Genomic DNA, 17,717 nt, shown 5'->3' on the forward strand with positions numbered 1-17,717 from the left:
AGGAGTAACATTAGTTCGAACCAAGGGGTTTGATTCGAACTAATGCAGCCCAGAGCGTGCTTCCTGGTACGAATCAGCTGGCGATCGGAATAACGCGCCGGTGAGATTATGCTAATGAAGCGTGGGATATTTAAATCCCTGCTTCATTAGCAATTTCGATCGGCTATATTTGCATCCCTATCTCGAGATAGGGACAAGTGTAGACGTAACCCAAGAGATTAACACACAAAGGAAAAATACAGTAAGAATGCCATAGTGTTGCTCCTATTACAAGTGTGAAAGCATATTCAATTTCAAACAGACAATGGCTAAAAAACTGCTGTGGAAACAGCTACACAACCTATGCCAGAGATGCCACTTTCATATCATCATTTTTTTGACCACAACTATCCTGATAGAAGTAGACCACTCTTAGGCTATGTCTAGACTGCAGGCTTCTTTTGGAAGAAGTTTTCCAAAGAAATCTTCCGAAAAAACTTCTTCCGAAACAGTGTATCCACACCGCCAAAATGCATCGAAAAAGTGATCTGCTTTTTCAAAAGAGTGTCCACACCGAATGGACTCTATCTCACATTTCAGCTGTGTTTACTATGGGCGGAATGGTGACCAGGGCACCTGTGTTTTTTCCTCTTTCCTCTTCTATTGAAAGAACTCCCTCTTCCCCGTCCATACATGCCTTTTTCCGAAAAAGCTCTTTTGAAAAAGGCATTCTCCCTCGTAGAAAGAGGTTTACCAATGTCAGAAAAACCCCTCTGTTCTTTTGATCTTTTTTCAAAAGAACGTGATTGCAGTGTGGACATAAGTGAGGGTTTAAAAAAAAAAAAAACTGCCGTTGAAAAAAACTCTGTAGTGTAGGCATACCCTTAAAATCAGCCAGACCTATGCTTTTATCTCACGATAGTAGTTTAGAAGACCTAAGTGATATGAAAAGACTGCTTTGATTTAAAAGACAGGTTTATCCCAGAACTAAACCCTATTGTTTTGTAGCCCAGACTTAGATCTCAAGATGTTTATGCTCCAGCGACGCTCATCAATAGGGAGTGAGCAGAGTCTATTTAGCATTTGAACAGCTACAAGTGAAGGCAAACCACAATGGCCAATACAGTTCTTTGCTTCTGCAAATGATTTTAAAGTAAATGTAGTTCTTTTGAAAGGTGCTGAAGGAAGAGCCCAACAGGAAAGCTCCCCTTGATTTCAGTGGGAGCAAAATTAGTTCCAGTCTAGTCAGAACCCAAAACTTCACTACACATGTGCAGACCCAGTGCAGGGTTCTACAGCTTTCCTACTGAAGGGCATAAAGCCCATTCTGGAGGAACTACATATAGGGGAATTTAGGCTGACTGACGCTTTCAATCCTTGCCTTCTGGAATAAAACTGCCAACAAGGATGCTAAGTAGGGAAAAGGACAGGGGCAGAGGCAGGTACACCTGTCTGCTATTAGACTGAGAACAAGCCTTCCCATTTACCACAGTGTCCAAATGTAAAGGACAGAGTAAAAATTCTGGTGTGGTAGCAAGGCCAGGATTGCAGTGTGGGGAGACAATGCACAGATACCATGCCCTCCTTAGCACAGCACTGGATTTCCAGCTCTAAAGGAGTTTCCTTCACAGCTGTAGACCAAGCTGGTTAGGGGTGGGGTAGGCAAAGACTGGTGATCTGCTGGATGTGCTGGTTCTCAGATCGACTTCTGCCCCAGTGCAGGTAATCTAGGGATTATGGCAGCTACTGGGTTCCTATAATGGCTAGAATGGTTCCATGTTCACTACATACACCGGTAGGGGATGAACCCTACTCTTTTAATCCCCCTTCCCGCACCTCCCTCCAGAGTTCAGTAGCTCACTACTCAGGGAGCAAACTGATTCCTGTGATTTGGGTTTAAATGTGAAACTTAAATATTCTGGTTCTTTATTTTTAACTGGAATTGACCATTCAGAAAACCGTTCCCTATCAGAAAGCAGGAGAACTCTGTTGTTAAATTCTTCATGTTAAAGTGATTTAGCAGCACAAAATAGAAACATGTCATTTTTGTTTTATTTTCTCCGCTGGCATAGTTTTCATTTCAGCTTAACAGAGAAATGTTAAGTATCTCTGGTGCAGACCACAAACATAACCTCTCTGTGTTGGATGCTTGCTTAAAGGACTGTGAAAGAGATACCTACTTATCAAGGCATTTCAATGATAAAAGTTTGAAAACTGGGCCACCTTGAATATGTCTCTCTTACAGCCTCTGCTCAGACATAAAAGCTGACTTAATAAAAAAGCCATAGAGAATCCTAAATAAGGAAACATATGAGACATAGAAAGTGAGGTTCTTTATTCTTCTCTTATGAAACTTTCTCTTTATAAAAAGACCATGGAGCAAACAAAAAGTTTTTATTTTAAATAAGTCCCATTGATATCTCACTCAAATCCTTGTAAACACATTTATCCTGCTAAGTTGCAAATAATTCCAGCTGAACAGAATTTGGTTAAAATATTTATAATAGAATGATAGAAAGCCAAAATAAAAAAAAATGGCTCATCTGTTCCATTTCCTATATTTACTTATGCTTTGTGTTGATTAGTTTAAATGTCTGACGTGGCAGGACTTCTCTCTGGTTTATGCGGTACAGTGGGCCTGTTGATATTACTCTCTGCTTTGCTGCAGCACACAAACTTCTGAGTACCTGGATCTACAACACCTCAGGGCTTCATTCTGCAAATTCAAATTATTTTTTCTCCATGCCTGGCCCTCCTTCCACTGAATAGCGATTTTTCCATCAGCTTTGATAGGAACAGGATCAGGCCCTTAACACCAATGGGTCTAACCATGTGAGTAATGGCTTTACAGGAATGGGACCTTTGCTCTTACAATTAAATGTAAACTTTCAGCTGGCAAGCATGAAGCAAGTGAGGGAAAAGAATGCAATTGAATATAAAGGCAATGCTACCAAAAGCAGATGGAAAAGGGGGAGCACATTCTTACTGTGCACTAAAGGAGTAGAATATAGTGATTTCTTTCAGACAGACCCTAAACACAGATATATTTAACAGTTTTTGCTGCCCAAATGAAAAGCAGCAGGTTAGTGATTCTCCACAACTTTAAATGTAACTTCCCAAATGAATTTTCACTCCTTGGAGAAGCCTGGTAATCTGTGCGGACTACTGGACTATAATTACGCTGACAAGAAATGGGAACTAAGGTCACTTTAACCGCTATGTTGCTATCTCAACAAAGACAGTGATATTTACAGACTGCATGTTCCCTCTGTACAGGCACAGAAGGTGAGGGAATCCAAAAATGAAGTTTCTTCCACCTTGAAATGAGCTTTCAAAAGGAATGTAATCAGCCTGCCTGAAAGCTCTCATCCCTCCTCTATTAGGGTACGTCTACACTACAGCACTAATTCGAACTAACTTAGTTTGAATTAGTTAATTCGAACTAAGCTAATTCGAATTAGCGCATCTAGACTTAAAAACTAGTTCGAATTAGCGTTTTGCTAATTCGAACTAGCATGTCCACACTGAGTGGACCCTGAACTGAGGTTAAGGATGGCCAGAAGCAGTGCCGGCAGGGCATCAGGTTAGGACTTAGAGCGTGGAGCTGCTGTCTCAGGCTGTGCTTAAAGGGATCCGACCCCCACCCCGGACAGACAGTTCTCAGGGGTTCCCCGCTTGCAAAGCAGTCCTGCCTTGGAGTGCCCTGAGTGCCCACACTCGGCACATCACAGCACTCGGCCATCAGCCCGGCTGCACTTGCCGCAGGCTGCCATCCGGAGGGGGGGGGTCAATCAAGGGGTTTCAGGAGAGTTTCCACCCCAAGGAGCCCGCAGAGCCAGCCCAGTACTCCCCATCGGGGGCTCGTACCCCATTTCTCCCTCACTTCCTTCCACTTACGCCTCCCTAGCCCCCCTTCCTGATGTACAAAAGAAAGGACATGTGTGTTCAAAAATAGAAACTCTCTTTATTGAACAAAACTCGGGGAGACTGGAAAAAGGAGGTGGGAGAGGGGAAGAGAGAGAGTGGGAGAGGGGAGGGCAACTAAAATGATCAGAGGTTTGGAACAGGTCCCATATGAAGAGAGGCTAAAGAGACTGGGACTTTTCAGCTTAGAAAAGAGGAGACTGAGGGGGGATATGATAGAGGTCTATAAAAGCATGAGTGGTGTGGAGAGGGTGCATAAAGAAAAGTTCTTCATTAGTTCCCATAATAGAAGGACTAAAGGATACCAAATGAAATGAATGGGTAGCAGGCTTCAAACTAACAACAGAAAGTTCTTCTTCACAAAGCAAATAGTCAACCTGTGGAACTCCTTGCCACAGGAGGCTGAGAAGGCTAGAACTATAACAGAGTTTAAAGAGAACTGAGATCAAGTCATGGAGGTTGGGTCCATGGAGTGCTATTAGCCAAGGGTTAGAAATGGTGTCCCTGGCCTCTGTTTGTGGAAGGCTAGAGATGGATGGCACGAGTCAAATGGCTTGGTCATTGTCTTCGGTCTATCCCCTCCAGGGTTCCTAGTGTTGGCCGCTGTCGGCAGACAGGCTACTGGGCTAGATCGACCTTTGGTCTGACCCAGTACGGCCATTCTAAGCTCAGGGCTCAGGGTCGGGGGTCTCACTGGACCACCTTGATTTTCATGCCATCCTGCTCCTGGGTGGCCAGGCTGGCAGCTATCTTGCCCTAGACGGCCACTTTCCTGTGCCTAGTGCGGAGGTCGTGGATGAGGTCCACAATGTCTGCACTAGACCAGGCGGACCCCCGCCTCTTGCGGACCTGGGCAGGCTCCCGGGAGCCGCCAGCCTGGTCCCAGGAAGAGGCGGAGGGCTGGGTGGCAGTGGGTGGCCGTCTCGAGCCGTCTCAGGTGCAGGGTCTGCTGGCTGGGTGCTGGCAGGCTTGCACCTGGCACAGGCACTGTAGCCAGCCCATGCCCCTTTAAGGGCTCCGGGACTGGGAGGGGGCAGAAGAGTTTCCCTGGTAGTGTCCAGAGTGGCCACCAGGGCAAGCTGGGGAGGGCTAGCCTCCCACTAGTTCGAATTAAGTGGCTACACAGCCCTTAATTCGAACTAGTTAATTCGAACTAGGCGTTAGTCCTCGTAGAATGAGGTTTACCTAGTTCGAATTAAGTGCACTGCTAGTTCGAATTAAGTTCGAACTAGCGGTTTGCATGTGTAGCGTCTATCAAAGTTAATTCGAACTAACGTCTGTTAGTTCGAATTAAATTTGTAGTGTAGACATACCCTAATGTGTTTCTCCCAGTGAATTAAATGTGAGAAATAAAATCATCCTGCACCTGATGGGTGGCTCCACCTTCTCCTTGCTATTAAATTTCTAGATAGTTCTAATGCAATTAAAATTGGAGGAGGGCAAGGTTAAGTGAATGAAACAGTAACCCATTGCTGCAGATGTTTTGGTCTACATGAAAGCTTCACTACAAAAGGCTTTTAAATAAATTGCTCCAGCACAGCAACACTTGAAAGTGCTGGCCCCACAATGTAGTCACATTTCTTAGGGACATGGCCAGGTCAATTTAGACTTAAAATATAAATTTTGCTGCAATTTTTCAATGTGCCTAGGACAATTAGTGATCCAACTCCCACTGAAAGTCAAGGAGACTTGGGCAACTAATTGACTTAAGTAGGAGTTAGATGCCTTTGAAAATTCAAATCCCCACCCTTTGTAAAAATAGAGTGAAATCCTCAAATGGTGTAAACCAGCTGAACTTCACTGCTACCTACTGATGCCAGAAGATCCAGGCCACAAAGTTTTATAAAACCTATGATCAATTGAAAAATGTCAAAGAACTATTATTTGGTTAATTCCAGTGTAATTTTTGTTGTTGTTGTTTGTTTTTGGTGTTCAGTGTGTCTAACCTTTACATCCCAGCACTATGCTAGAGTTCAAGAGCCAAAGTATGAAAAACCAGACATTAGCTAGTATTATTTTCACTCCCCAACCTGAGTGAACTGCAAAAACTAAACTACCAGAATAACAATTAAATGTAAATAAGAGTTAAATCTCTTTTGGCACGTCTATACAGTAGGACCAAGGCCAAAATAAGCTACACAACTTAAGCTACATCAATTGCATAGCTTAAGTCGAAATAGCTTATTTCAGCTTTTGGAGCTATCTACACAGCAGGTAGTCTGAAAAAGAGCACTCTTCCTCCAACTTCCCTTACTCCTCGTACATTGAGGGTTTTAGAAGTCAAAGTAAGAAGTCCTTCAGCTCAACATTATGTTGACATTATGTTGAAATAACTGCTTGTTGTGTGGATGCAGACTATGTTATTTTGGAATAATGTCAGTTCACTGTGTAATTCATTGCCTTCAGTCATGCTACATATGGTCTCAAGACCTGACAACTGCAGGACCAACACCTCATTTTTCCAAGGTTCTCTTAAATAGCACATCTATTACAAAATATATATACATGATCCAAATCCTGTTCTTCTCAGTGCAAATCCACTGCAGCAATGGAGAAGCACAAATGTAAATGAGAGCTGAATTTTGACCTATGGGCTGAGACATCCAAAGCTAAGTAAGGTCTACACAGTAGCGTTATTTTGAAATAACAGGCTTCTTAGTCTGACTTAGTCAGTAACCATCATTTAATGAGGAGTAAGGGAAGTTGAAAGGAGAGTGTTCTTCCTTCAACTCCTGAAATGTAGACAACGCCAAAAGCCAAATTAAGGTACTTCGATTTCAGCAACGCAATTAAGGTAGCTGAAGTTGCATATCTTAACTTGACTTTAGCCCACAGTGTAGACATACCCTCAACTGTTTACGTGCCCAATTCCCATTAAAATTAAAAGGAATAAGGTATCTAAATCTGCTATGTAGCTTTGAAAATCACAGCCATGGTTATTAACCTGAGTGTGTCCATTTATCTTCCCATTGCTATTTTAAAATGGCATTTACCTCAAAATACTCTCTAGTAGCCTAGAAACTATTTGGCTCGAAAGAGAGGCATTTGGCACCTCTATGCTAAGATACAGGCTTTGGCACATTGATGCTAATGTTTGCAAGCAATTCTAAGCCCTCACTATTACCATGGTGAAATGTGAATATGCCTTGTTTGAGCTGAGGATGTCTCAGTCCCAGGGTATTGTGTAACAATTATTCCAGTATCACTGAAATGGGGCCTGAGCTTTTTTCAATTCCCAGAATTTCATCTGTTCATAGATGTTTTCTCTAACAATCCTTCTCTTCTTAGAATCAGACATTCCAACAACCATTGTTCAGCAAGTCTCCTAAAGGTTAGGAAACAGCATGCTACACCAGCATGAAGTGGAACACATAGTAAAGGCCCTAGTCCTTCATCTCTGAGATCTGGATTCTAATCTGGACTGGGGTTACTAGATAAAAATGGCTGTGATAGTCTTATCTAAATACACAGGGGACATGTGATCAGATCATAACCACTATAAAATTAATTGCAACTGCTCATAAGAAGCCCCTGCCTGAGATAGCACAGGAAAGTGAAATTCAGGATTGGTATATAATGGCAGAGCTACAGTGTATGGAAAAGTTTATGCAGAACTGTTCTACTCTATTTCTAACTCTAGACTGAATCATAGAATATTGAAACGGGACAGTACCTTGAGAGTCTAGTCCCCTCACTCAAGGCAGGACCAAATACCAAATAGATCATTCAGGAATAACCTACTCTTAAAAATCTCCAATGATGGAGATTCCACAACCCCTATAGGCAATTTATTCCAATATTTAACCACCACCCTGACAGTTAGGAAGTTTTTCCTACTGTCCAACCTAAACCTCCCTTGCCGAGACTTATGCCCGTTGTTTGTTGTCCTATTCTCAGAGGCTAAGGAGAATAATTTATCTCCCTCCTCCTTTGAACAACCTTTTAGGTACTTGAAATTTGTTCTCGTGTTCCCATTCCAATGACTGGTTGGGGGAACAGTCAGCATAGTTTTTATAAAGGGAAACCATGATTCATCAATGTATTACAATTCCATGCTAGGGCAGCAAATATGTGGACAAAGATATTTCAAGGATATAATACAGTATTCTTCTATTTTCAGAAAGCCTTTGACAAGGCCTCTCTCCAAAAGCCCTTAAGCAAAGTAAGCAGCAGTCATAGGATATGAGGGAAGGCCCTTTCATGGATCAGAAACTGTTTAAAAGACAGGAAACAAACAGTAGGAAAAAATGGCAAAAATGGAGCAAGGTAAATAGAGAACTGTACTGGGACCAGAGTTGTTCAACATATTCATTAATGATCTGGGAAAAGGTTAAACGGTGTGGTTGCAAATTTGCAGATGATACAAAACTGCTCAAGATAGCAGACTGCAAACAGTTACAAAAGGATCTTGAAAGAGTGGGTCATTAGGCAACACAATTGCACATGAAATTCAGTGTCGATAAATGAAAACTGATGAGCATTGGGAAACATAATCCTAGTTATACCTACAAAATGACAGGATCTAAATTAGCTGTTACTACTCAAGAAAGAGATCTTGTAAATAGTTCTCTGAAAACATCCACTCAATGTGCAGTAGCAGTCTAATAAGCTAACAAATTGTTAGGAACCATTAGGAAAAGGTCAGATAATGAGACAGAAAATGTAATAATGCCACTGCATAAACTCGATATGCCCACATCTTGAATACTGCATGCAGTTCTGTTTGCCCCGTCTCAAAAAAAGGTTAGAACTGGAAAAAGTACAGAGCAAGGCAAGAAAAATAATTAAGGATATGAAATAGCTTCCATACGAGGAAAGATTTAAAAGACTGAGGTTTTTCACCTTGGCAAAAAGATGACTAAGAACAGATATGATAGCAATCTATAAAATCATGAATGGTGTGGAGAAAAAGTATTATTTGCCCCTCCACATAACACAAGAACCAGGGCTCACCCAATGAAATTATTAGGCAGAAGTGTTAAAAGAAACAATAGAAGTTCTTCACACAATATGGTCAACCTGTGGAATTTATTGTCAGTGGATGATGTGAAGGCCCAAACTATTGCAGGGTTCAAAAAATAATTAGGTAACTTCATGGAGAACAGGTCCATCAATAGCTATTGGCCAAGATGGTCAGGGATGCTAAACTATGCTCTGTGTATCCTTAGCCAGAAACTGGGAGTTGTCAACCAGGGATAAATCACTCGATGACTGCCTGTTCTGTTTTTCCCCTCAGAGCACCTGGCACTGGCCACTGTTAGAAAACAGGATACTGGGCTAGATCAGTGTTTCTCAACTTTTTTTTTTTTATAAAGTACCCCTTTTAAAAAATAAATAAATAAATGAATAAATAAATACAATGGAATCATAGAACACTAGGACTGGAAGGACCAAATACTGTCTAGACCATCCCTGATAGACATTTATCTAACTTACTCTTAAATATCTCCAGAGATGGAGATTCCACAACCTCCCTGGGCAATTTAGTCCAGTGTTTGACTACCATGACAGTTAGGACCTTTTTCCTAATGTCCAACCTAAACGTCCCTTGCTGCAGTTTAAGCCCATTGCTTCTTGTTCTATCCTCAGAGGCCAAGATGAACAAGTGTTCTCTCTCCTCATGACACCCTTTTAGATACCTGAAAACTGCTATCATGTCCCCCCTCAGTCTTCTCTTTTCTAAACTAAACAAACCCAGTTCGTTAAGTCTTCCTTTATAGGTCATGTTCTCTAGACCTTTAATCATTCTTGTTGCTCTTCTCTGGGTACTGGGGGTACTTACATATATAGGTACCCCCAGTACCTACAGTTTTCAGATACACACATTTTTTTTCTACCATTGCAACTCATTTGTTTAAACAACTTTATCGTAGCTGGGCAGGCGATGAAATGTTTGTGTGTAAAAGTACAAAAAGAATAAAGTGCTGTAAAACTTAAAACAAAAATTCAGTTTTCTCCAAATTTCAGTTGTGTTGACGTACCCCCCCAGACTTCTCTTGAGTACCCCTAAGGGTACTTGTACCACTGGTTGAGAAACACTGGGTTTGATGGACCATTGATCGGACCAGTATAGACCTTCTTCTGTGTTGTTAGTGCCTTGCTTTAATGACCATTATATTTTCTCATTATTTTTTAATGATGGTAAATGTTCTTTTTTGACAGTGAATAACAGGAGCTTAGCATCAAGAATAAGATTCCTTAGCTAAAGAAAAACACAATAATTGTCACACACTTGAGGAACACTGGAAACAATCCATTGCCCAGGTTAGTGGTCTGCTACTGGGATGCACCATTATTCTATGAGCTAAATAACCATTGCCATACTGTTAGCCAACTCCACAGATTATAATACTTTACCAGTCTCCTCTACTATGCAACTCCCATGTTCTTTTTCTGTTTCCTTTCCCACTGCTGTCTAAGACATGTATGTCTATAAACAGAAGCTATTTCTTTTCTAATTTAAAATACCTCATTCTATCTAAATTATCTTGTTTGTGTTGCAGTTAGAATGTTTGCTTCATGAGGCAGAGACCTTGCCTTCCTCTATGTTTATATAACACTGACCATCAGATAGAATAATGGCATTCAAAAAATAATAAACTGTTTGCCTATATATTCTGGCCTGATTCTGATCTCATGTTTGCACAAATAAAGAGTGATCCCATTGAAGTCAATGGAAATGCCAGCTGTAAAAAAACTCAGTGAGATCAGAAGGCTTACTGTCTTCAAACAGAGCTACTAAATGTGTAAGCAAGATGAGCAGGATTTGGCTTTGGATCAGGACTTTAGCTGTCGAATCCTATGAACAGCTTACTATTCTTTGCAATTTAATTGTTAAATAGGCAGTGCAAATGTGCAGTATCTTAGGGCCAACCAACATTTTTTTTAAAGTGCTGAATTGTAAAACCCTCATGAGATGTCAACATATTTTTAAATGCAGTATATATTTAGTGTGTGTAAATATTCTCCTGAAGTGTTATGAACTCAGACACAAGAGCAACTAGCAAGGCAGAAAGGGAATCCTAACACAAATGAGGCCAGTCCACCATGATCCACGTAAATGAAATGAAAAAAGAATCTGCATAAATATGAAAATTATATTAGATATTTAAAATGTCTTTAAATTGTGATAATCTAAACAGTATTATGGGTAACACAAGTAAGACTTTGTTTAACTCTCTCTATCCAAATCCCCTGACTTCAATAGACACTAAAAAAGGACCCATGTCACCAAATTCTTCACATTTACTTCCACATATCCTCACTTACTTTAATAGCATAAGTGTAAAGGAAGCAAGAATATGACCTAGAATTTTTACTTAGCAATATCCTTTGAATTTAATCCCTTATTTTTACTGTCACCTAATGCAAAATGCCACGCTACCTCCATTAACTTATCTAATTTCCTGTTTCCATGTTTTTCTGACCATTAAAACAGTTCTCATTTAGGTCTTCAGCCAGTTCATAATCAGCACTGAGATCCTTTTATTTAGCAAAATGATGAGTTATACATTTTCCATTTTCTTAATCAAGACCCTATCATTATCATCACCAAAGGCCAGAGCTGGTGGAATAATATACCAACTCAAATGTTAAAAAAGAACACTCAAAAGTGTTTTTCATCACTTCTTACATTTCTTGTGCTAATGGGTACTTGGAATAATGTCTTGTAATGCTGACGTTGTAATCTGTTTCTGCAATGAAATCTGTTCATTGTGTAAATATTCTTACACGGTACATCAGTGCTCATTAACTGCAATCAGTATGGGGCACTGTACACACATTTTTAGAAGCAGTCCTTGTTTGTTATTGTAGGATTGCTCATGAGATCTGTCTATCCATATTTAATTTTTTTAAAGAAAATTTAATTGATTCAGTTTTTAGAGGAAAAGTTAACTTAGAAAATATTAAATGTACTTTGCAAACGCACATAAGAAAGCAAAAGTAGGTCTAATTTTCACTTTATCATTTTTGACAATGTCCTCTCAGGGGAAGACTAAGTTACATTCTTAAGACCAACTTCTGTTCTCAGTTACACTAGTGTAACAGCAGAATAATTCTGTTGACACTGATGAAATTACTCCAAATTTATACTGCTGTACTGGACAACAAATTTTTACTTTACTGACATAGTTGTTTCAGAACAGGAATTTGTTTTGAGAAGACAGATTTAGTAAAAATAGTTTGCTTTTTACTCACTTAAATTGGGAGTGCAAAAATATAGATGGTGCAGAGAAAGGCTTATAATGGTTCCTCTTTTGGTTTCAGACAAGCTACATTCAGAAACCAGGTCTAAAAGGATTGGAACAAAAGCAAACAGAAACCCCAATATCAATTCTGAACTAAAAATAAGCTCAATGCAGAATTTCATTCCAATATTATGGAAGGTGATTTCTCCCAAGCCATCAATTCTTTATTCCTGAAACTAACCATAATGTAAATACACGGGGGGAGGGGAGGGGAGGCCCATAGAAAATTGGTGTTAGAGCTACCTTATATTTAGTTTGAAAATTCTCCTTCAGTGACCAGGGTCCAAATGGAAGGGGGGAAAAGAAGGTAGAGAGCTGAGTAGTGCAAAAAACAATAGATATTAACTGACAGTTCCTTGCCAAAAACTGAGAGATCTTCTCACAGAAGGTGTCCTTTTCATTTAGCTCTGCCTCTCTGATGACATTCATTGGCTAGTTATTTCTATACTTGTTGATGCATTTTCCATTGTTTTGACTTTTTTTTACCTATCCACGCTTGTCTCTGCCAGCCTGTTATTCATAATTGCCAGGGCTCCTACCCCACCAGAGAATCCATTATGTTTAGAACTAGAGTTCAACTGCCTGGGGTAGCCATTGGCAGTTTCTGACAGCTGTTTCTGCATGATGGCCAGTGAGACTTTATTGGAGGCTAAGAAGTCTTTCATAGAGATCATCTCGCCAGACAACCGGCGTCCGTCGGTGTCACTCTCATTGACACCATCAGTCTCAATGGAGATGTTTCGCCGGCTCCGCACATTCCCCGGCATCACAACATTCCGCCGTGACCTAAACAATTTTCTTTGGCATCTGGGGCAGCACCGGCAATCCATCTTCTTTAATACCCAGTTTATGGACTGTTTGATAACAATTGAGATCACATTAAATAAGGAATAGATGCAGCAAACCCCCATGAGTATGAAGACAAAATTGCCAAATCGGTACAGGCCTTGGCTCTCATACTTGGCATTTTGGCTACTAACCAGGTCACCAAAACCAATAGTACTGAAGGCCACGAAACAAAAGTAAAGTGAGTCAAAGTAACTCCACCCTTCGATAGGTGTGTACATTGCAGAGGCACAACAGGAAATGATGAGTGATGCGACACATAAAATGAGCATGACGTAGTACACAGATGGTTTCCACCCTGCTAAGCTGTCCACCTCAGAGTTCCCTGAGCCCCGCCGGCTGTCATGAGGGAGGACCCCTTTTCTCCTCAGCTGTCTTTCATGGCAGGATTTCATGATGTAGGCTATGACTGTGATCAAGCGCTCCAGGAACAGGTTAAAGAATAAAATGGTCCCTGCACATCCTATAAGGCCATAAAATATCAGAAAAATTTTCCCTCCAACGGTGGCTGGGGTGGTCATGCCAAACCCTGGAAGACAAAACAGAAGAGTTTAGTAAAATAACCCCTTAATTACAGCATCAAGGGTTTTGCCATACGCAAGCCAAAACAACTGGCAGGAGGAAATCATTTGGCTCCTATTAGCTCTAACAGAGTAGCTGGGAATTCTACATTGTTGCAGTGTTAAAAGTAAGCAGAAAGCACAGACGCAGAACGAATGCACTTCCCCCAATTAGAAAGGAAATGAAATAAAAGATGAAAGCAAATAAATTTGAAGGAAGAGCTGTTGAAGTGAGGATCTGAGCTCAATTCTCTGGTTCAGACCTAATCTTCTGAATTACTATGTTGATCTCTTCTTCTCCTGCTCTGTTCTGCTTCATCAGCCCAATCAAAGTCCAGTGAAGTCAATAAAAAGATTCCCATTCACTTCAGCGGTCACTGAACAATCAGGCCTATGTTGGTGCATTACAACATTTTCCCTTCTTTCCCACTTGCCCAGGCTCTGCTTCACAGTTCAGATCTATATTAGAACATTACAGGGGCAGCCTTGGTTTCTCATCTCCTGCTGAGTTGTTGTTTTCCAACTCAGATCTCTTTTGTAACTTAATAAATGTTCCCTCATGAATTTTTTTTTCTTTCCACTCTGAAAATTCTATTTTTGCTTGGGGTTAATATTTCTGAAAAGACAAAATTGCTGTAAAGATTTTTATAAAGAATCAAAATGAATAAAGATGTCTTCAATGTAATGGGCATATTAAAGGTAATATACATGTGGAATATGTTTGCTGTTATTTGAATAGGGTCTAGAGAAGTGGAACAAGTGATTAATTAACTGTCTAATTAAGTTAAAGCTGTCTTCTTGAGAGAACAAAAAAATAGCACATTGAATAAGACACGTATCTGCATTTGTCCTCCTCCGTCTCTAAGTGCAGGACATTAACTGCATGACAAAGGAACTAGAGAATTAGATACAAGGGAAATGTACTCAGTATTTCAAAGTGCATAGGTCTTGTCCTCGGAGACGGGATGGGGAATTGGGAACATTCCTGTTTTTACATCTACAACAGGCCGTAAGGAAAAAGAATGATTTGTAGACTAAATTGCAAGTGGAGAGGAGGTGGGGGTTTGCACAGGATAATTCCCACAGGGCACAGCAAAACGTATAGCTAGCCCAAGGTAGTTAAGGCAGATTATTTTAAATTATGTGTTGGTGTTAGTGAGGTGGCATAATATCTCATGGAGGCTTGATCCCCTACCAATGGAAACCAATGTGAATTTTGTTATTTTCTTAGTAGTTAGAGCTGGAGTCCAAGCCTATCAAATTCATATCCCGTATAAATTAAAATTCTTATCTGAGTCCGTATTTCCATAGATGGAAGTCTAGCAGAGTGTCTACAAAGACATTCAAACAGTCAAGAGATGAAACCCATTATGAACTGTAAATAGTGGAAATTCATGACATTAAATCAGAAAACAAGTGAATCCAGCCTCTTTCTTGTCCTTTTTTTCCCCCCCTGGAGGGGGCTCAATTTTGACCTTTTAGAGAAAGAAAATGCCTTTTTTTCCTTTCTAATTATAAATCTCAAATGTATTAATCAAAACTAATGATAATTTCATGTAGTGAAAACTAAAAATGCTGTACAGTATAAATATTAATCTAAATCTAAAAACATTATTCTTTTGGAGGTTGTGGAAAAAAACTGTAGGCTTCTAATCACAATGCTAAATTAGTATGAAAAATTGCTTGTAGATCCATAAATACTTTGGGCCAGACTGGTCTCTGGTGTCACTCTAAGGACCTCAGTGAAAGATTCTATTTAAAAATACTAGGTGGCTGCGCCCTCTGCTCATTATGTTCGCTCTTCCCCCCCCACCCCACCGCTGCCGCCAATCTGGCTGCTTTCGCTTCGCTGAGAGAGCCTCTTGATGCTGCTGACGTGATGATGTCATTCTGTTGCTTGGCAGGAAAAACTTTTTTATATATAGAGGGAGATTGTTATGCAAACAGCCCAACTGGTCATTGCAAATATTATATGATGGGAAATTGTTTCCCTTTTCTCCCTTTTTTTATTCTAGTGTGACATCGGGGTAGTATAGATCATTCAGTGTCTAAAAAGAAAATCAATAGAATTCATGTCTAGGTAAAAGTACCCATGCTTGTATACTCTGCAAACACAGCATCTCTTTGCCAAAAATCAATCTCTTTGCTAGATCATAAGCAGCTCTAAAACTAAAACCTCCCTTTTCTAACCAAACAGCAACAAAACAGCATTGCTGCTTGTTGTCTGCTTTCATAAGCCTTCTCCTTAAAATGTCAAAGGGTTTGGGTGAGGAACTAGGGATGTTAAATAACGACTAACTGACTAATCGAATAGTCGATGCATTTTGCATCGACTATTCATTTAGTCGATAGATTGTCTCTGACTTTGAAGTGTAGTCCTAGTGCTGTTGCTACATTTCAAAGGCGAAAGCGCTGCGTGGAGCCCACGTTAGCATTTGGGCTCCCCTGATGACCTCAGGCTCCATGTGTGCTGCCGCTTTGAAACACCATGGGAAGCCTGGCATCAGGCTCCTTGCAGCGTTTCAAAGCAGCAGAGTTGCACAGAGACTGGGGTCTGTGGGAGAGTCCATGCAGTGCTTTCACCTTTGAAACGCCATGAGGAGCCTGATGCCGGGCTGTATAGACGCAAACTAAATTATTTTGGAATAACTCTAGTTATTTAGAAATAGTGTTGCAGTGTAGATGTATCCATCATGTCTAAGCTCCCTTTGCTAAGCAAACTAAATGAGAAGCTAGCCACCACACCCTCTGTCAGCACCTGTCAGCTTCAGGTATTCTGGAGAAAACTGGTTAGAAATTTTTTCCCCAGCTGCAGAAAATTCTACTTTTAGGAACAAAAAAACAAATTAATAAAGGAAATGTGTTTTTTTTTCATACAAACAATTCAGGATTATTTGGGATTCCATATTATCTCCCTTTATGAGCTTCCTTTAATTTTCAAAATGCTCTAAAAACCTTGTGCATAATGAGATTACTTCCCAGAAAATACTTTTGTCCATTCTCTCTTACTGCCTCTACCTGGTAGATGTGCTGTCAGCTACCACCTGCCTTCCTCTCCATTCCTCTCCAGCCCTACTGGAGGACTTCTTGTGCCTCTCTCAGTTGTGCCCAATCATGGCCCTTTAAAATCTCTATTCTCTCATAAAACATGGAAAATGTACTGTCCCAAATCTATGTTAAATCTGATTGGCAATGCCTCATACCCTTCCAGATGAGCCGCGGTCCTGCCGCCTGCGTCCTCCGGAGCAAGAAAAGCTGCTCCCCGTCTCCCTGGTCTGCTGGTCAGACCAGGGAGATGGGGAGCAAAGCCTTGGAGGACGCCCGCAGCGGGACAGCTGCAGCGCGCCTGGGCTGTCCCGCTGTGGGCGTCCTCCGCAGCTTTGCTCCGCGTCTCCCTGGTCTGACCAGCAGACCAGGGAGACGGGGAGCAAAGCCTCGGAGGCCGCCCGCAATGGGACAGCCGCGGCGCACCTGGGCTGTCCCGCTGCAGGTGTCCTCCGCGGCTTTGCTCCGCGTCTCCCTGGTCTGCTGGGGGGGGGGGGGCGCAGCTAGTGCCCCCTCTCCCCAGCAGACCAGGCTTTTCTGCCCACGACACCTGGGGTAGAGCAGCTGGGGCGCTGCTGGGTTGGTCCCGCAGCGCCGCTCCTCGGCGCTACTGGACCAACCCGGCAGCACCCCAGCTGCTCTGCCCCAGGCGTCCTGATTCAGCCGCTGCTGGTCAGTTTCACCAGCGGCTGAATCAGGACACCTGGGGCAGAGCAGCTTGGGTGCTGCTGGGTTGCTCCAGTAGCACCGAGGAGCGGCGCTACTGGAGCAACCCAGCAGCACCCAAGCTTCTCTGCCCCAGGCGTCCCCAAGTCAGCCGCTGCTGAAACTGACCAGCGGCTGACTACAGGAAGCCCGAGGCAGAGTTGTTCTGCCCCCGGCTTCCTGGAATCAGCCGCTGATCAGTTTCAGCAGCAGCTGACTTGGGGACGCCTGGGGTTCTTAAGTTGAATCTGTATGTAAGTCAGAACTGGCATCCAGATTCAGCTGCTGTTGAAACTGATCAGTTTCAGCAGCGGCTGAATCAGGACGCCTGGGGCAGAGCAGTTTGGGTGCTGCTGGGTTGCTCCAGTAGCACCGAGGAGCGGCGCTACTGGAGCAACCCAGCAGCACC

At 41.8% G+C, this 17,717-nt stretch overlaps 1 protein-coding gene across 4 annotated transcripts in view; it reads right to left on the reverse strand.

Annotated features, from left to right (window-relative positions):
- Window positions 1-192: 192 nt before the first annotated feature.
- The window catches only part of KCNK13 (potassium two pore domain channel subfamily K member 13), a 107,380-nt gene continuing 89,855 nt past the window's right edge, over window positions 193-17,717 (reverse strand). The window contains exons 1-3 of one of the 4 annotated variants that reach the window (XR_012903335.1): window positions 15,260-15,370; window positions 13,822-14,017; window positions 13,390-13,527 (exon numbers count right to left, since the gene is read on the reverse strand). Coding sequence is in view for 1 of the 4 variants with exons in the window: in XM_006122345.4 (XP_006122407.1) it covers window positions 12,635-13,527 (893 nt within the window). In the remaining 3 variants the exon portion in view is untranslated. Of the gene's footprint in view, window positions 13,528-13,821; window positions 14,018-15,259; window positions 15,371-17,717 lie in introns of those variants that run through there. The other 3 variants (XR_012903336.1, XM_006122345.4, XR_012903337.1) reach the window with 3 other exon arrangements.

Source organism: Pelodiscus sinensis, chromosome 4 (assembly GCF_049634645.1).
Source record: "Pelodiscus sinensis isolate JC-2024 chromosome 4, ASM4963464v1, whole genome shotgun sequence".
NCBI classification, from domain to species: domain Eukaryota; kingdom Metazoa; phylum Chordata; order Testudines; family Trionychidae; genus Pelodiscus; species Pelodiscus sinensis.